At 41.6% G+C, this 20,353-nt stretch overlaps 1 protein-coding gene across 2 annotated transcripts in view; it reads left to right on the forward strand.

The window, feature by feature from the left end:
* Window positions 1-19,260, forward strand: part of ACBD5 (acyl-CoA binding domain containing 5) — a 65,984-nt gene extending 46,724 nt beyond the window's left edge. For both annotated transcript variants that reach the window (XM_082257313.1, XM_082257314.1), the window contains 8 exons: window positions 2,300-2,479; window positions 4,158-4,373; window positions 10,952-11,052; window positions 12,422-12,596; window positions 13,486-13,688; window positions 15,671-15,718; window positions 17,793-17,902; window positions 19,147-19,260. In XM_082257313.1, the coding sequence (XP_082113439.1) occupies window positions 2,300-2,479; window positions 4,158-4,373; window positions 10,952-11,052; window positions 12,422-12,596; window positions 13,486-13,688; window positions 15,671-15,718; window positions 17,793-17,902; window positions 19,147-19,159 (1,046 nt within the window). In that variant the 3' untranslated portion in view covers window positions 19,160-19,260. The remainder of the gene's footprint in view (window positions 1-2,299; window positions 2,480-4,157; window positions 4,374-10,951; window positions 11,053-12,421; window positions 12,597-13,485; window positions 13,689-15,670; window positions 15,719-17,792; window positions 17,903-19,146) is intronic.
* Window positions 19,261-20,353: the final 1,093 nt, after the last annotated feature.

Consider the following 20,353-nt stretch of genomic DNA (forward strand, 5'->3'; position numbering starts at 1 on the left):
CATTTCAAGCTTCTGTGTTCTAAAATGGTGATGGGAGAGAGCTCCAGTACACAGCCTGTATTTGACAGCCTTAGCTCTCGGCATTGACACCCATTTTGTGTGCAGGCTGCATTTGTTATTGCGTCTGAACACATATTTTGTGGGCATATAGAGATGGATGCAGATGGAGCTGCTGCATGGACAAAATTTGACATGTGTGCAGAAGCAGGTGCGCAGATCCAAATGTACACTGCCTTTCTTTCGGATCTGTGCACCTGCTCATGCACACATGTCAGTTTTTGACATACAGCTGTATATACAAGCAGCCGCCATGTCTGAATCCACTTCTATAAGCTGCCCGTGAGCGGCTCGGCACAATAACAAACATGGTCTGCACACAGAAGCGGTGTCAGCGCACATCTGATTTAAGCCTTCTACATGGATTCAGCACACAGATGACACAAACGCATATCAAAATAAGACAAAATAGACAATTGGCTAAACACACAATTAAAATGCATTTCCCCTAGCAAGTTCTACTTCCCAAACCACTCTTCCTCATTGGCTGCCCACTCTCTTCTTTTCAATCCTCCTTTTTGTCTTCGTCTGATTGAGGCTTCTGTGTATAAAAGTGGGCAAGTGACTACATTGCCGAAATACATATATTTTTATACTGTTGTACCCACCAAAGGATTTGGATTTTGGCCAGATTTATATTAACATATCTCTGCCATGCCTAAACCGCCAGGAAGATCTCTACTGCTCCTGATTCAGTTGTCCTGCTGCCTGGGACACTCCCTTATTAGACAGAGGTGGTGATGAATCAGGAAACAGGAATGTCATCTGACTGGCTGTGTATGGAAGGGACATGAATCACACGATTTCCTGACCAGAATTAAAAAATCTTGGTGAAATAGTAAACCGAAATGTATTTCGACAGTTCATTTAGATCATGGGTGTCCAACCTTTTGGCTTCTCTGGGCCACATTGAGTGTAGAGAAATTTTCTCGGGCCGCATATAAAATATATACTTTAGTTAAGGTATATAAGTAAAAAAATGCCGCCGCGCCCCTCCAACGCCACCGCGGCCCCCGCACTAATTTAACACAACTAGAGGATGATCAAATGAAATTGAATCAGTATGCAGAGGTTTACTTCTTCTAAATGATAATAAAGGAACAATCTAACCACCATGACCACCTCAGTGATTTCAAGTGATCATGGTGGTAGGAGTCAGAAACACTGCACATGCTCCCCCCCTCTGAGGCATCCTCTGCCTACCGTTAGTTGGGAGCTGCTGTGCCCGTGCCCCCGACCTGACTTCCTTCCTCCCCAGCAAAAATTGTCAGGGGGCAGTGGGCCACATTGCCTGAGGTTCCGGGCCGCATGCTGGACATGCCTGATTTAGATCTTTGCCTTGAGTTCCATTTAAAAAGATATAGAACTCTGGTAGTTGTGCCCAGTCACCAGTGCCATCTCTAGTCTCTCAGCAGCCGATATTTCCTCATTACTGACTTGCCGCCTTCTGCATTGCTTCCATGTGTGAAGGAGGCCATCTTGATAGAGGCAGGAGTTTGCCGCCTCATGTTAGACCCTCCAGCCAGGGGACCATAGAGCAGCACAGGAGTGATATCACCAAATCTCATCAGACTAGCAGTCAGAGCGAACAGTGCCTCTAGATTTTGCTTTGCAGACATACAGCTATGAGACTGGCGGTACAGGAGTACCAAGGCATACTCTAATTCCAGGAAGTGCACTTATATTTTCAGAAGAAATTCTAGACAAAAGGTACATTTCCAGGGTGCTACTTAGTCTCAATTAATATTTATTAGATATTGCCAAACGCATAGCAGATCTTCACTTTTTGGGTGCATGTCCACCTTAAAGAATACATTGTCCTTAAGTCTGGCTGGCAGATGAACCTTACTGACAGTTTGACAGTTAATGCGTATAGATTATCTGTTATTACAGAGCTTGGCATTCTTTCAGCTTTACTGTCCAATGGAATATTTCATACTAGAACTTTCTGTCTTCAATATAATACCAACCCTATGCTGTAAGTCCTACTTAAAGCGGAACTAAACACTCATGCCTTCGTCAGCATCATGCAGAGCTGCACCAGATTTTGCTCTCTCCAGTTTTATTAAATCAACCCCTGTCTGTTCTGCAATAAAGGGTTTGCGTGCTTTAAATTTTTATTCATTCATTTATTTTATTTTTTTATAGTTTAGTTCTGCTTTAAATCAGGTGTGTGATGTGTATGTTAACACTGCAGAGGCCTGAATTATGTATTGCAATAATATGTATTGTTCCTCTTCAGAGCTGAGCACTGTGCTCACCTCCACCCCAAACTGTAAAGCTGTGAATGGGAAGGCAGAGAGCAGTGACAGTGGAGCGGAGTCTGAGGAGGAAGATGCTGGGAGACAGGAGGAGGAGGAAGATGCTGGGAGACAGGAGGAGGAGGAAGATGATGAAGGAGAAACCGAACAAAGTGAACAAGGTGGTACCGTTTTTAGAAAACAAGGATGTGCTTATGTTGTAGTAGCACCTTTTTTTTAGATTTATGGGTATTACTGGGAAATTAATTATGCCCTGTATTTAGCTGGGTTCACACTGACGCGATGCATGAACCACACAATTCCTGTGCGGATTCCCGCACCACATCAGACTGGCAGGCAGTTCACACTGTGCTCTGCGAACCGCTGAGAGTGTCAATATAAATGACACCGAATCAGTTCGCAGAATGCAGTGTGAAATGTGGAACCGGACGAAATCTGATCACGTGGGTCTAAACACCCATGTGATCTGATTCCTGTGTGGCTAAAAAAGGGTCCTGCACCATTTTGGTCCGACTGCGATGCGGTTTCAGCCATACAAACTAGCTGAATTTGCATTGCACAGACATTGCATGTAATATGCACAGCAATGCAATGCGAATCACATGAGATGTCTGCAATCCCATAAGTGTGAACCCAGCCTTAAGGTCAAAATTTTTATTTTCTCCATAACCTCCCCAGCTACAGTGATCCTTTTAAGTGTGTGTGTATATATACATATATATGTGTGTGTGTGTATGTATGTATATGTGGTTCTAAAGGCAATAAAAAAAAAAAAAAAAAGATGTTCAACTTTCTTGTTACATGCACTGATGATGCACAAAGTCAGTCCCTTACCTCTTCTTGGCGGTACCCCCTTGCAAGTCAAGTGCTATGAGGGTACCTGTGTGGGCGCGCTTCTGAGGTGGTTGTGTGTGTCCACAGATACACACAGCGTGACTTGGCCAATGGCTCCCACTTCTCTCATTGTAGCCTGTGAGTGCAGGAAGAGGGGAGAGAAGAGCTGCAAACACATGCAGGTCTGGATTAATAGAGGACTTGGGTAAGTGCTTAGAGGGGGAAGTAGGGGGTGGGGGAATAGTGGATTTTTTTTTTTTTTTTTTTTTTGTTTTTTTTAACCTTAATACAGGTAATGCATTAAGGTAAACACCTAGATATTTAGAACCACTTTAATTTTCACTGGAATAGGTGTAACAACGTGGGGATTTCACCTCTATTTCTGTGTCCTTCATAAACTGTAAAATGTTGTACTTCTCTCTTGGTGACCAATGTAACTCTTCAATGTTGAAGAGATGCAGATAACAAAAAACTGCCAGGGGTGTTGACAGTCTATTCTAAGATAGAAATTAAAAAAAGGCTGTGTTTGTACAATGATAAAAAAATGTGTTGGCCCCCGAAAGATGGAGTGTTGGCACTTGGTGCTGATTTAAAAAAAAAAAAAAAAAAGTTTTGATCATTCATGTTAATGTACCATATACAGAATATAATCATGTAAAAATTGTCACAGGAAATATTTTTAGTAGCTCGGTTGTGCTAGTGATTGATCTCTAACTGCAGCATTCATGGTGGATAACATACTTCCTGCCCCTTGATGGCTAGCCACTGTATCTAAGAAGGTAGTCATGGTATCCAGCCAGGCTGGACTTCACACATGTCTTCCTCTCCTACACCATGTAGTTTTAGCTCAATACGTTCTTTTTTACATTTTAATGCTTGCTGCCGCTAACAAATTCAAGCCTTATTTTCTGCATCCTAAACAAAACTGAACAAAAAAAACATGTTTTAAACGTTCCAGAGCGATTGCCTCCTCCCTGACTGGTGTCCCCATTATTTTTGGTACAGAGGAGAAGGCTGTAAAGCAGGATTCGGCACCGGAGCCTTGCCCAGGTGGGACAGTGGCCAATGGTTTACTCCTCAACCACAGTTACTATATTCCAGACATTCCCAATCACTCAACAACCAAGTCTGATCTCAACAAGATGGAGAAGGAGGAGGAGGTGGTGACTGGAAAAGAGCCCAACACAGGGGATGATGGATATGATGTGGGTGGAAAGAAAGGTAAGGGGCAATCTTGAAAAGTGCACCCCGCCATCTATATGTTCATGTATACAGTGGATGCAGGCCTTGTGTGGAATAACCCAGTATTTATAAGAATTTAGACCATCAGCTTTTCCTGGTGCTGTTGACATCACTGGTGTCATAAATGCCTAGGAATTTGATTAGCTGAGTAGTGAGTTAGGCCCTTTTCACATGATCGCTCTCATTGGGTCCGGGATCTATCGGATCGGAGGGCAGTTCAGTGTAAATAGACAGTTGGTCTTTTTACCCCCGGCCTTTCATGGAGCAGAGTGGTCTATAACTGCATAAACCCTCTGCTGAGCAAGCAGAGTCAAGCAGAATTTGGCCCGTGTGAAAGTTGCCCACACATGTTATGATTTCTCTAGTTCAGCCCCAAAAGTGCAGTGCTGGACTGTGCCTACATCTGATTGAATGCAGGTGTTGTTCAGCTGAGAATTTTCTGCCTGCTCCTAGTCATCCTGCCCAAACCCAAGTAGAAAGTCTTTTACATAAGCTCCATATCAGTAAATGTCAGAGCTTACACAGGTCAAAGTACATTCCCCACACCCCATGTGACAGTGCTTTGGTTTGGTGATTGACTGCAAATGCATGAAGACAGGGTAGAAGGTTCCAAGCTCCCCCTTTTCAGGATGTGTTGGGTATTTCCAAGAACTCTGACTGGTAAAGAGGGCCATAGGGAAGGGGCAAAGGGACAGGTTTACTTTAAATGCACTGAAACGGTCACAAATGGGGACAGATCTGGAAGGTAAACTTCTGTGAGTTTATGTACCTCTGATTTATGATGATCATGGCTTAGAAACCAAGATTAGATCAAATTGACTATAAATTTTACAACATCCATTTATTGCATTGTATCTTTGTTGTTTTTATGTATAATTATGTGGACAGAGAGAGAATTGTATAATGGCGGACAAAGAAACCTAACTTATCTTGAACGTCTTTAAAAATGAAAATGGAACTACCTCTCCTCCAGCCATAGTGGTGGGTGGTCCTTTCTGCAGCACTAAACGGTGCTGATTAGCATGGTAGTAGAGAACCCCAAAAAGATGTGTCTAAAGCCCCGTACACACGTACCGATGGTCGGCATACAAATGTTCCTCTTTTCTCCCCGGGATGTCGATGTCTGCTGAAAAGTGCAAAGACAGCACAAGGACAGCACAAGAATTTTGTCTGCAGACTTCAGCTGACTGCAGAAGTGATGTCATGTAATGGTTAACTTTCCCTGTGTTTTTAATTTTCTGAGCATGCCCAGTCTTGCAAATCTGCGGTCTGTCGGCCGAATTCTGTACTGACAGGCGAACAATCGTCCGTTCTGGTGTCCGCAGACAAAAATTTTCATGTTTGCAAGAAAGACTTTTGTCCGCGGATTGTGCGCAGACATCTGTCGGAGGCACCATACTAACACGCGTACAATCGGCAGATCTTTCGTCCGCCGACGTTTGTATGCCGACGATCGGTAAGTGTGTACGGGCCTTAAGACAGCCTAGGATCACAGGGGGTGGGTTGAATGATGCTGGTTGTGGACCAGACTAGTGACATCCAGTGATGGAGAAGACTTAAGCCTTGTACACATGATCAAATTTTCGGATGGATTTTCGTTGCATGCTAGTCTCATATGGAAAGTGAAGAGGTTACTTTCATACGAAAATTCTCGTACGACAGAATTCAACTTCAGACGTGATGTCATGTGTTGAATTGTTGTATTCTTTTGTTTCCGAGCATGCGGTCTTGCTCTTCAGACGAAAACTGTACTATTCAAAGGAAAATCAGACGTTATGTTCATGTATGATAAAAATTTTATAGCCTGCACACTCAGCTTTTGTCGTCCGAAAGCACTATAAGATCTGAAAATTGGCAGATTGTTCGACAGACTAAATTTTACTTCCGATTTTTTTATCGTGTGTACGGGCCTTAATCTTCCTAGCGGTATTCCCGAGCGTGGCTCGGGGTTAAATTTCAGAGCCAAAAGTGGTAACCCCGAGCCACACTCGGGGTACCGCCAGAAGCATCGCTGGATCCTGTAAAAGAGGTTTCCTACCTTGTCACTGGGATCCAGCGATGTGTCTAGCGGCGGATCTTCCTCCCGATCGTCTCCGTGCCCCGGCTTCCGTCTCCTGCGACGTGACGTTCGCAGGGGGGGTGGAACCGGCGGCAAATTCAAATGTAAAAACACACCAAACACACTGATACCATTCAAAATAAAATAAAATCACATTAGTTTGCCCCCCCAGTGCCCTTTCCTGTAGTTTTACTGTACTTTTTATGTAAATATATATATACAGTAAACCCCCCTCCATTGCGGGGGTTACGTTCCGGACCCAGCCGCGAAAAGTGAAATTCCGCGAAATAGAAAAACCCTATTAAAATGCATTGTAGGCATGTTTATTTTACTGTCACTGTACGTGTAGAAGCATTTTAAGGTCTTTAAACACACTTTTAAAACAATAGAAACTCATTTAAACACATAAAAGATACTGAGAGGCAGAGCAAGAGCTATGGAAAACACAAAAATATTTCATTTTTAATGATTTATATAGTAAAATAACATTACAAAAAAACCGCGAATTACTGGGACCGCAAAAACTGAACCGCGATGGAGCGGGGGATTACTGTATATATAAAATATATTATGAGTAATTCTTGTGAATGAGCAGCCCAAACCAACTGTATACATATATATAATGTATACAGTTGGTTTGGGCTGCTCATTCACAAGAATTACATGCAAAATAATTGTACCGCTTTCAGCACCTAAAATCCAAAAGAATCATACCGCCAGGGAGGTTAACTGTTGGGAACTGGATTGAAAGCAAGTGTTTTTAGAAAATGCTTCTTTGCTTTGCCTTTTTTTTTTTTTTTTTCTTTTGGAGTTCTACTTTAAGTCAGTCAATAAAAGGATTTAAACTCCTCATTTTTTGATTTGATGGTTTGTAAATGTACAGCATGATTGTCATATTTACTCCCTAAATATGCTGTCTGTGTTGTAGTGCTACTGATGGATTTCACTTGACATTGTACTTTTTCTCTGTCAGTGTAAGTCAATCATTCTGTTTTGATTGGCAAAGCAATGTGAAGATTGCTTTTGCTTTTTGTCTCTCCAGGCTTCCACACAGAGACCAGCCTCAATCATATAGACGGCCACTAGGCAGAGACTTTGCATGTTTAAAAAAATAGAATCTTGAAATTTCTGAACTAAGTACAAACATGAAAGCTCTAAATAATTTTTCTGTTACTGTAACAATGATGAACTTGCTGACAATAAACTGCAGTCTCCCTTTACCCCAGAGTGCTGTGTGTTCCAGGCATGGCTCAGGAGTCCAGGGAGGAGGGGACGGTTGGAACTATCTACAAATAATACTTTAATCTCCCGGGTCTTAATTAGTTTTCTACAAAACTCTGGCACTGTCTACATTGAGCACGTCGCTTCACTTGATGCAGTTCCACTCAAAAGTGTAACTTCTGCTTTAAGTACTCCTAACCCCCTGACATGCCACATTTAGCATGTCATTTTTTTTTGTGGGGGGGGGTACCTAGTTTTGACAGGTACTTGCTCCTACTTCCGCTCAGGGCACCGCAGAAGTTCTCCTCTCCCTCCCTGCAATCTTCTGGGACACGTCCGAGGACCCCCAAGATTGCCCGGTCAATTAAGACATGCAGCACGACTCTTAATTTACTGGAGCTAAAGTAGAACTATAGGCAAAACTTTCATTTTTTTTTTTTTTTTTTTTTTTATATTTTGCGTAGTGTATGGGAGGGCTATAACCCCTGTTCGTTTTTTTTTAATGTTGTCTTTGTGTCCCATTGGGGAGATTTCCCTTCACTTCCTGTCCCATAGTAAACAGGAAGTGCAAGGATATCCCTGCAAATTTTAAGAAAATTAATTGGGGACCCCCAGGTCACCAGAATAGTGTTCCCGTTGGAAAACGTCCCATCTATTATCTGGGGACAACCCAAAATTTGGGATTTTCTTTTACTCTTACTTTCAAAGATGGTAAACAGGACAAATGGAGAGGGAGAATCTCCTCAAAGGGGACACATACAGCAATAAAAACTGACAGGTTTTCTGATCCCTCTGCAGGCTATCAAACATTAAAAAAAAAAAAAAGTTTTGCCTTTTAGTTATACTTTAATTGTAGAGCTCCACGATTAAGTCTCCAAATAGGTGGTCAAAAAGGCTTGTGCTGAACAAAAAAAGGTGATTTGCCACTTTGGAAGTAACGAGCGGCTCTAGAACTTTGCTGAATAAAAAACAAAACCATGTTGGCACTAGGTAGCTTCAGAAAAATCTGTAATAGCTTTCTTATTTTGTACCCTTTACCCATAAGCACACACAAGGTTTTCAGCTCGTTTCTATGTTTCTCTCAGTACAGAGGTACTTCAACGTAAACTTTTCATAAGACAAATATGCGGCCTGCTATTGCTGACCACCTTCTGAAGACCTAGATACCTGGCTGTTATGATTACCCTCTGGTTTCAGTGTATTTTATAATTTCTTTAATTATCATTGATTTGATGATTTAATTAATGATCCAAAAAAACTTGCATATTATTAGAGTTGAAGTAATATCAAAAGACTTTCTCTGCATATTTGCCTCGGGTTAGTACCAAACAAAATGGTCCGAATGGTAGCCAGGCAGCTAACATTTTGGTGAATGAGAAGTCTACAAGAGCAACCTTTTACGATTCGGTCTGGAAAACTTTTATATCTAGCACAGAAACCATCTGTTTGCTTTCCCCTGTTGGCTGATGGACCTTTTGTAATTTGGGATGAGTTTGAGATATTGAACAGTTTGTAAAGAGCCTAATTTGGCACTTGTTTGGGCATCATCATACCAGCTCTGTATCCAACCCAAACGCTACCCTTCCTTAACCTGTGCAAAGGTTAAAAACCTACTGGGAGAAGTGAAGAGATCAATGTCATTGGACATTGGCTTTGCAAATCTTTATCAGGTCTTCTTAGACCAGTGAATTTTGAAGAAAAAAAGGAGCATGGTAACACAAGGGGAGAATTAAAAAATTATTTCTCTTTCGTTCATTGATGGACACAGCTCCTTATCATCTGGACCATTTGGTTATACTGCCCCCTATAGGAGTAGGACACTAGGCAGAAAAAGCTTGACTAAGTCTATGGGGCACTCTCAGCTATAGGCACTTTTTTATTGCCTTGTCAGGAGTAAGGACCTAGTTCCTTGCTGGGATCTTTGGTCCTGGCAATTTTTTCCTTTTAAATTGAACTTTTTCCTATCTTTGTTATCTTGTTCCTGTGAGAATTTACCATCAACTGCTGGACTGGGCGACGGGTTGGATAATCTAGATCCAGAGGGTTCCACCCAGTCTGACCAGCGAGCATGCACAGGCCTCTGCTCCGAACTAGGTTTACCCCGACATAGCCCTAATTGGGGCTGGCCTGCGAGTTAAATGTCTTGCGAGGGCGCATTCGACTTGGTCTTTGCCTGAGTCGCAGCGTTACTCCTGCCCGACAGCCCCCCCATTCCGAGGGAGCAGTGGTCTGTCGGGAGCGGTGCCCACCCTGTTCCTGGTATGGTAAGTAGCTGTCCCCCCTCTTCCCCCTGGGGGGTTTTGGGGTGGACATGGGCCCCTCCCTGGGATGGTGGGACTCTCGGGTTCCCCAGCCCCTCTGAAATTTCTGTGGTCACTGTGGGTCTTGGGGGCCCCCCAGGTCAGGATAGCCAAAGCCTCCGCTCTTTCTTTTGGGCATCTGCCTGGCTGGGATCCTTGCACTTGCGGCCTCCAGAAAAATGTAGCCAGCGGCATACTAGGCTGAGGTTTCGGCCTTGGCTGTTTTCTTTCAACGTCCATTGGTCACACTTTCCTTGGTGTAGCCAGCGGCATACTAGGCCGAGGTTTCGGCCTTGGCTGTTTTCTTTCAACGTCCATTGGTCACACTTTCCTTGGTGCGGACCTTTATCCAGGGAGTTAGACGCTTTGCTCCTCCAGTGCGGTCTCCATTGCTTCCGTGGGACCTCAATTTGGTTGTCAGTTCTCCACAAACCTCCCTTCCAAAATCTTTGGGAGGTTCCCCTGCTTACGTTGTCAGGTAAGCTCCAGTTTTTTATGGTTGAGCTCCATGTTACCTGGTTGGCTACGGTTTAGCCTTGGGAATTTTTTTCTTGTTGTTCCCACCCCTCATGTTTGACACTGCTTGGGGACGCCCCAATGGTCAAGAAGATAAGGAGCTGTGTCCATCAGTGAACGGAAGAGAAAATCTGATTTTTGACTTACCGGAAAATCCATTTCTCTGATGTTCATTGACGAACACAGCACCCACCCCTCTGTGGAGCTATCTTTCATCTGACACTGCTTGTAACAAAACTAAGTGTGGGAGTATACCCCCTGGGACTGCCCCATAGGCGTAGTCAAGCTTTTTCCTGCCTAGTGTCCTACTCCTGTAGGGGGCAGTATAACTTAATGGTCAGGAAGGTAAGGAGCTGTGTCTGTCGATGAACATCAGAGAAATGGAATTTACGGTAAGTCAAAAATACCATTATTGAAAGGAAAAAAATGAATTGTATTTATTTTGTTTATTTTTTTTGCAGATATTTATTGCACAGAGGATGTTGCTGCAATGCAGCACTTGACGAGTGACTCAGACAGCGAGATCTTCTGTGACTCTATGGAGCAGTTTGGACAGGAAGATGTAAGTGGGACGTCCCAGTTTGACCGAATCTGCCATTTATGCAGTCACGGTTGACTGCATCCGTGTTTGTCAAGTATCTGTTTCATTTTACCAAGAGGCCTCATTTTAAAGGTGGTGTTGTTGCTTGGTGTGGCGGTGTGTTTTTTTTTTTTTTTTTTTTACAACTTTATTACAAATCCACACAAACAGTTGCATGGTACTAGTGCACCATCCAAAAGAGCTAGAGTCTTCAAAATTGATGCAAACGTACAAATTGCTGTGAACATATTAAACAAGACAGTACCAGAATAAAATTACAGAATTGCCTTCATGGGATTCAAATTTGAGGAATAAACCAGGTTTAGGGTGACAAACATTCCTGAAAATCTTTCAGCAAAAGCTTTTAATAACTGTCAAGTTCATCTGCACAACGTATTTTGCTAAGAGCTGGTTTACACTAAATGCGACTTGGAAATCGTGCCACTTCAGCATGATTTCAAAGCCACTGGTCAGTGCAATTTTATGTGTGGCTTGCCGACATCTGTGAGATTTCATACAATGTCTATGAAATCGCCAAAAATAGCGCAGAAACCTTTCTAAAAGTTGGAGTTGCACCGATTTGAACAGTTCCATAGGCACGGTTAGTTTTAACCTTTCTTAAAGGATTTCCAAACCCAAAAACAAAAATGTATTATATTGCAGCTTATCAGTCCTTTAGATGTTGTGACTGTATATTTTTTTTTTTTTTTTTTTTTTTTTTTTTTTTTTTTTTAACAGAACATTTTAAGCAAGTGCAGAAAGTACTTGCTGGTTGACAAGGAAACTACATTTCTGGCACAATGTGAGCAGAACTGAAAGCTGCATTCTGTAAATTCTAAATTCCAATCAATAGTGGAGATTAATAGAGGAAGATCTATTTGAAGTTCAACTCAGAATGGGCAGCCTGGGTGACTACCTTGTCTCTCCCTATAGATATCGTTACCCTAGCCACCCTAGGTCAGGGTCAGAAAGTGTATCACTGGCAGGGTCACCAGGTGAAAAATTCTGAAAAACAAAATGCACCACTTATACTTATTTAGATGTGCTTTAAAGTAAATATTCTTATTATACAGGATTTATATAGCGCCGACAGTTATGCAGCGCTTTACAACTTGGTTAGACAGTACAACTACAATACACTTTAATACAGTTGGAATCTGAGAGCCCTGCTCATTAGAGCTTACAATCTAAGAGGGAGGGTCAAGTTTTACGAAAGGTAATAACTGTGGGGGATGTGCTAAAGGGGAAAATAAATGTACAGTTGGTAGGTGGGGGCCAGATAGGCTTCTTTGAAGAGATGAGTTTTCAGGGATCCAGCCAGTTGTTGATTGAGCCCTCTCTGGATTTTCAGGTAGATCACAGTCAGCTGATAGAAGACGCCATGTTGACTGAGGGCTCCTCGGATGTCTGGGCTGGAGGGGAGGTAAAGGATGGCGGAGAGGACGGAAAAGCATCTGGCCGAACACCACAGAAGGAAAAATCTGGACATGACAAGGCTGAATACTACAATTCTAGGAGAGGAAGAGGTGTGTTACCCCTGGTGGGATTTAGGTACAAATTCTGGAAGTGTTAAACTGGATATGAAAACAAAAATATTTTCCCGTTCAGGGAATTTTGCATTTTCATATATAGTAAATAAACTTTATATGGTTTTATATACATAGTTTTCTATGAGCTGTTTATGCAGTACAATGAAAGTCCCCTCTTGCCTCCCTTGCCAATCTAGTTTTTTCTATAAATGTTGTATATAATGTGAGGTCTGCTGTCATCAGGATTTGCAGGAAAACTTCCCACAGGTCCCAGGATTTCCCAGACCTAGAATTACAGATTTTACCTTCAGCGCCACTTTCTGTTACAACCACAATATACCATTGTTCTGTAGGGCAACCTCTGCATTTTACTGCTTGCACTCTAGTCCTTAAAGTTTGGTGAGCTTCACTTCTGAGCATATGTCTTGGGCATTGCAGACCTAATCTCCCAATCACTACAGACCACCTTTTTGAAAATTATCTATTTTAAATCAGCACAACCACCAATTACCTGATTTGATATTAAAATAAAATAAATAAGCAGTATATAATGGGTTGCTAGCTGAGCACTCTATAGTGATTTTATAACACCCTATGATACAAATACCAAATAAACTATTAACTGCTTTTTTTTTTTTTTTTTTTTTTTTTTCAATGTGTTGCTAACCTATGTGTGGTGGTTATGCATCATTCCACCATTTCTTTGATTGGGTATGAATAAATATTGTTTTTAATAAAATTGAATAAATCTTGTTTTTAATAAAATTGTGTTATCAGTCTGAGTACGATGCCTTTTAATGCCTTTGTTTTTGGAAAGTAATTTCCTTCTCGTTGCCTTGTTAGTTTTATGCTTTTTTTTTTTTTCTCTGGAAATTTCTCTCTCCAGCCAGCCGTATGCATCCTATTGGAGAAGGATCCAGAGGGGGACAGATGGGCAGCGGTGGAAATGGAGGAGATCGCAGAGGATCAGACAGAGAACCAAACAGCAGTCTAAATGAGCACATTGCTGTTGTACTTATGCGATTACAAGAGGACATGCAGAATGTTCTGCAGAGGCTACAGACATTGGAGGCTCTCACTGCTTCACAGGTAAGGTTGCTTTTTGTGACACATGTCAAATTCGAGGTGGTACTACAATGTAGGTGATTTATTGACGAAATACACATGCATTGGGAGAAGTCAATTCTGTTGAAATGGCATAGTCAGCTATTCCAGGCAATACTCCCATATTCCTCATTCCCCTGAAATGTATTTCTCCCTTTTTATAATCCTTATTCCATCCTAGCTGACCTCAGGATCTGTGAACTGTAAACAGTGAACATTAATCCCACAGAAAAAAAAATATAATAAAACCGTGTATATTGCATGAAAAAAATTGTGAACATAAAAGTGATAGTAAAGTCTTGTGTGTGTTTTGTTTGTTTTTTTCTTTAAAAAAAAAAAAAAAATGTTCTACTTGCACTGTGCAGTGGTTTTTCTCAGAGCAGCCCAGATCCTCCTCTTCTTGGGCCCCCCTTCGGTGCTCCTTGCCCCTCCTTCCTGTTCAATGCCCCACAGCAAGCAGCAAATGTTTGGCAAATATGCTTTATAACCATAAGGTTTTTTAATCATCAACGGCAATCTCCAACTTTAAATGTAGTAAACCTAGGATGAGATCTCATATATGGGAAGCGAGGAAAGCTCCAATAGTGTAGTTAGTTTAACGCACGCTTTATTTAAAATCCTGATATATTTCACTTACGTTTCTTCTAAGTTAAAACAGCATTTTACAGTAAACCGCATCCCCATCAACCATTAGTCCCATTAGATATAAAACCCGGTAATAACCCATCCTAGGTGCTTAACCCAGTAGATATGGGGGAAATAGGTCCTTTGTCTGGCCACTTGGCGTCAGCTGTTCCTGGTGGGGTGGGGGGTTCATGACCTTTTCAGGCCGGCCCGGAGAGGGAATCCTGCCAACGTTTTTCTGGCGGTTTTATACAGTTAGACATGGCTGGTGTCCCTCCCAAGGGCCATTCAGATAAATTGCCCAAAGCACCTCTCAATGCACAGGGGGCTCATACTGCTAAGTGCTTTCACACTACCACACCCCTTCCCTGTCACCTTTATATCAGCACATCGATATTAAGCAGGCTATACATGGATAGAAATTCAGCAAGTTTAGCAGGGACAGGCTAAATTTCGATTCGTGTATGGGCAGGCTGATTTGTACCCAAGTTAATCCATTGATCAGCTTGGGTACAACCAGCCTGTCTTATTATTTTTTTTTTTTTTTTACATACAACTACAGCCTGCCGCTATATCCACTAGCAGTAATCATCATATTCTGACAGCCAGGAATAGCGCTTGGGAAGGTAATCCCCGATTAACACGGACTAGGACTATAAAGAAAATCATATCACCAATGACCTGCTTTACACTCCTATCATTTGCCACTGAATTTAAAACACTGTATCACAAGGAATTGACTGAGGGCTGCTAGATACTGCAACACCCAGAAGGATTTGTAATAAATCTATAGCTGCAGTTTAAATGCATTCATACTTTGATTGGCTCTACCACTTGTCTGGCGTTAATCCCCCTTGTTAATATATTGCGCCCAATTTATGAAGTGTCTGCAACACTTTTGGTTGCGACAGCGACTCATGCACTACTTTTACATTGTGGTGCATTGAATGTGCCAAATTCAAAAGAAATTAATAACAAATTGTAGCTTATGAAAGTGGAGCTAATTATGACCAGCTCTTTGCGTTGAGAGAAACTGACACAGACAGATTTTTCGAAAGGGTCTTGGGAGCACTCTCAAAGTGTTGCAGTATGCTCAAAATTCAGGTACAAGTTATAGACCGGTGTATATGAGTTTGGTGGATGATGCACCACTTTTAGAACACATGAGAGACACGTTCGCAGCATGGGTCTTGCCCGGCCCTTATGAATTCCAGGGTAAGTCTTTAACTGTCATCTCCTTACACTGGAGCCAAATGGAGATTAATATGCCCGCATCACAAAAAGTCCCAGCCAGAGGGTTTTTCCTGTTGTATGTATTAACTGTCATCTCTGTCATTTTTCAGGCAAGAGCGATTCAACTTGAATCTAATTTACAACAGCTTACTAACAAGGTAAGTTGAAATTGTCTGTACTGTGTCTGTACTATGGAGTGTGTTGGGGCCAATTCATACTGACTTGCTAAAACGCATGCACATTTCTATCTATTTTGGTAACGCATTAACGCTCACTGACGTCTGTTGACATACATACGCAATGTTATGGTGTGAATAGGAGAGAAATATGCTGCATCCATGTGTATTAATTCATTTATTTTTTTTTTACCATGTTTTGCAAGTTGGTGGTTTGATGACTGTCATGCTTTTTCTCCATTTTCACTGCTTAGTAAGCCTCTAACTTGGAGCAGTGAGGTTGATTTACTAAAACTAAAGAGTGCAAAATATGTGGTAGCTCTGCATAGAAACCAATCGGCTTCTAGTTTTTTTTGGTCAAAACTTAATTGAACAAGCTGAAATTGGAAGCTGCCATCCACAGCTGCACCAGATTTTGCACTCTCCAGTATTCGTAAATCAACCTCAGTTTTACAAGTTAGGAGTTTCCTAAATCCATATATATCTGGGGGTGGGGATCACTAAAGCTGGCCATAAGCTTTATGGAATAGTTGGACAAGATGCTTCTGCCTTTAGCCAACAGAAGCATAGAACCAACTTCTGTTTATGCTTATGGAGAGAAGTGGCCAGAACAGACATGTAAGAAGTCTCACTGCCCGGAACATTGGGATAAACAATAGCAATTAGACCATACACTCTAACCTGTCCCGTTGCATGTCCCCCTGAGATCTGTAAGCGCTAGTCTGCCAGTTGCCTTTAAACATGGGATCCTTGCCCAATTTGACCAATATTGATCTAGGGGCACCTTTTTAAAGATGAACTACAGTGAAACAAAAAGTTATAGAATTATGTATTTAACCCTTGCACGGCTAAGGGTAAAACAAGTCTTCATGCCGAAGAACAATTTTGCAACCTTGACATGTGTTGGTAAAACCGTACATATCATCACAACTACTTTGTGCATCCAGGTGGATTATACCTTATTTTTTTTGTGACAAACTGGGCTTTCATTAGATGATAAATGGTAATGGATATCTCCTGATTTTGATAATAATGAAAAAAAAAAAAAAAAGGGGAAATGGTCCTAAATAGTAAAGAAAATTCATTTTTTTAAATTATCTGTATATTTCTTGTTCCTACCACCAAACCCAAAATAAATTTTGCTCCAGACAATCGCAGCAATACCACATATGTGTATGTTGTTTGTAACCGTAGTACAGCCCAGAAACAATAGCGTGCATTTTGCTTTATTTTTTTGTCCTACCTAAAACACACTGACACGAATACCAGTTTAAATCCTGCCCAAAATATACTGACCCTGAGCTTTGACCGTGACCCACACACTAATCCTGGCACTGACCTAGATCAAACCTTGATCTAGGTATTTATTTAACACTTTTTTTTTTTTTTTTTCTCCAAGGAGAGAAAGATGCACTGTATCATTCTTCTCCATTCACTGAGAGCGTGAAACACAGGGGAGGGCTTCACAAAAACTGATCACTGTGGTAGCCGATCAGAGGCTACCAAGGCAATCAGGTGACCCAGAAACGATTTTTAATACGGGATCTGGGTCTCTGTGCTGAAAGCGCACTGTGCGGCCCGCTCTAAGCACAAAATCAGATGCGCATATTTGAAGCCCCACAGCAAAAAGCCCAGTCCAGTGAGGCCGCATGTTATGTTGGCGTGAAGGGGTTAAATTCCTGAAGGGCCAACACTGGCAGGCATTTAAGCTGTGCTGTAGTGCACATGTGCTGAGAGGAGCAGGGCAAAGAAATAATTAGCAGCAGCACAGCTCCTTCTTCATTGTCCATTCAGCAGGCTGGGTGTTTAATTGACCAAACTGCTCTTCTGCTGTAGTTGACGTTAAGAACCTGGCTGTGCTGTCTGGAAGGTAAGGGTTTGAGCACAAGACTGGCTGAAGAGATGTAAAAATCATTTTAGCAGGTAAAATATTCTCACATTGAACTTCACACAGCAACTCATTGCTCTGAAAGTGTCAGTCTGTTTTTTTCATACAGTCAACTTTTCTATCACAGAGGAGAAATGTTTACCTTTTTTTTTTTTCTTTGTTCTCCAGAAGCCATCATGGTGGCCCTTTGAGATTTCGTCTGGCACCTTGGCATTTGCAATAATTTGGCCATTTGTTGCCCACTGGTTAATCCATTTATATCTGCAAAGGAAGAGGAGGTTTGTAGCACTTTATTATTTAATACTGTCCCCTCCCTATTTGACCAGACCATTTGTTATTTTTTAAATTTAAAAAATGTGATTCAATTTAAAATCTAGAAAATTTATAAAATGGTTTTGGCTTTACAAAAATGTAGATCTTCTGCTACCCAAATTATTGTGGCAACTTTCTTGCAATGTGAACAAAGTACCATTCTAATGCCCCTTTCACTAATATCTGGTGTGGATCATATAGAAAAAAAAAGCTTGTAGGGCCACAATATGATGCAGAAAAATATCAACCGATTGCACAGAGGACAGGTTTGCTGTGACCAAAACCAGGAAATGTAAGATGGCTTCACCTCTGTTGTCCACCCGCAGGATAGGTCCCTCTGATGCATCCTGCCCCCTAGTAGGCTTAATTGCTCAGGCAGCCTCATCGAATAGGCCCACTAGGGGGCAAAACCCATCTGAGGGACTTCTCCTGCGGGTGAACAACAGAGGTGAAGCCATCTTACATTACCTGATTTTAGCTTTGATCACAATGGGGGGAGATTTACTAAAACTGGTGTACACCAAATCTGTTGCAGCTGTGCATGGTATCCAATCAGCTTCCAGGTTTTATTGTCAAAGCCTAATTGTACAAGCTGGAGTTAAGCTGGGTACACATGGGCTGAATGTCGGGAGACATTTGCTGGTTCAAAAAAAAAAACAGCTGACATTTGGCCCCAGTGTATGTCGGATGAACATACTGGAAAACCAGCAGCTGACCGACTCACGATCATTGCTCTCAGCCAATGGCGGAGACAGCTGATCGCTGTTCTGATGGGGGTCCATCCCATCCCCCTGTCCGAACACAACAGCTCAGTGAGGGAGATTGCTGTACTTGCTAGCGAGTACAGTGGCTCCGACCAGAGCTGACCGTGTTTTTTCCATCCAACCCAACTCGTAGTGTATACCAGACTTTAGAAGCCGACTGGTTATTATAAACAGCCACACCATATTTTCTGTACACTAGTTTAAGTAAATCTCCCTGAGTGGGTCGCCATTCTGTGTGCAATTGGTTGCCATTTCCCTGTAACTTTCTTGCAAAATTATCCTATTTCAATCTCCACAATTGAGTGTATCAAGGCAATCTATAATAATTAATACGGCAAAGATAGGTATAGGTTACTTTGAAGTTAGATTTAGGGATCGTTTTGTTAGCCCCCCCCCCCCTTCTTTTTTTTCTTTATTAATTTCTCCCTTTTTATTTACATCTGCAGGAAGCCTACCTGAGCCCAGACATGAAGCCTGTGAAGACTCACCTGGGACATCTTGTGATGGTCCCGTGGAGGATGGAGTGTCCTATTTTTGCTATAGAAAATTCCTTGCACTATGCGAATGATAACAAAATAAGGACTAATTTTACTAAAGCTTGAATACAGAAAATATTAGGCTGACCGTAGCATTAATGTGTTCTTTTATCACCTTTTGAATGAAAACTAAATTATTTTTAAACTTATTAAAAGCATGTACTAGATTACACAGAAAATATACCAATAAAGGTACAAGGAGGTTAGCTGGTCCTAGTTATTGATTTTATCAAACTAAAATCACTGTAATGAATAAGAAACTGGAATTTCTTTTCAGAATATTTACTTTAGTAATAAAAGTTTACAGAAACATTGGTGTCCCTGGAATATTTTTTTGCTAGTCCATATGATAGTCTTTTCAAGGCATATAAAAATGTCTAAACTCAATCGCAAAAATGTTATATATTGCAGCTTCGCAGTGATTAGATGTGGTGACTGCATCCTTTTTAGGCTAAGAATATTTTCAAGTAAAGAAAATACCTGTTTTTTTTTTTTTTGCCAGAATGCAGTGTCGTGTCACTTCAACTCACTACTAATCCATCAACTTAAAGCCGAACTTTACCCATAACTTGATAAAAAATGTTCTTTTAGCAAGGAACACACATTCCACATTATTAATAATGCTAGCAAAATTAGTGTGTGCTGTAAATTGCCTCCAGCATTGTTCCTGTTTCTTCTTACTGGAGGCTGCCATTTTGCTGAACCTCAGAGCCCCTGAGCAGCAGTAAATCGTTAGGCTTTCAGCAGATCGGCCTCCACTTTTTTGGCACAAGGCAGAAAAATGGAGAGCAACTGAGCATATGCAAAGCAGGGCGATACAGTGTATTACTTGATTTTAAACTGTGCAGGCACTTTTTTTTTTGTGTTTTACGAGGTGGTATCAAAACGTTTCAAGACTAATTTTGCAACAGATGGCAGAGCAAAGCTGCACGCACAATCACAGGGAACACCAAACTTCATAAGTCAGTGTGCCAAGAGACCTCATCCTGTGTACATCGGGAGCTGTGCAACTGGTGCTATTCTGACTGCATGCGTTACCACTTCTATTTTATTAGACAGCAAGTTAGAACAAATGTAAAATGTTGTGCAATGAGGTGTTTGTAGCTGCACCCACGCT

The sequence above is a fragment of the Pelophylax lessonae genome (assembly GCF_965119305.1).
Source record: "Pelophylax lessonae genome assembly, chromosome: 5".
NCBI classification, from domain to species: Eukaryota; Metazoa; Chordata; class Amphibia; order Anura; family Ranidae; genus Pelophylax; species Pelophylax lessonae.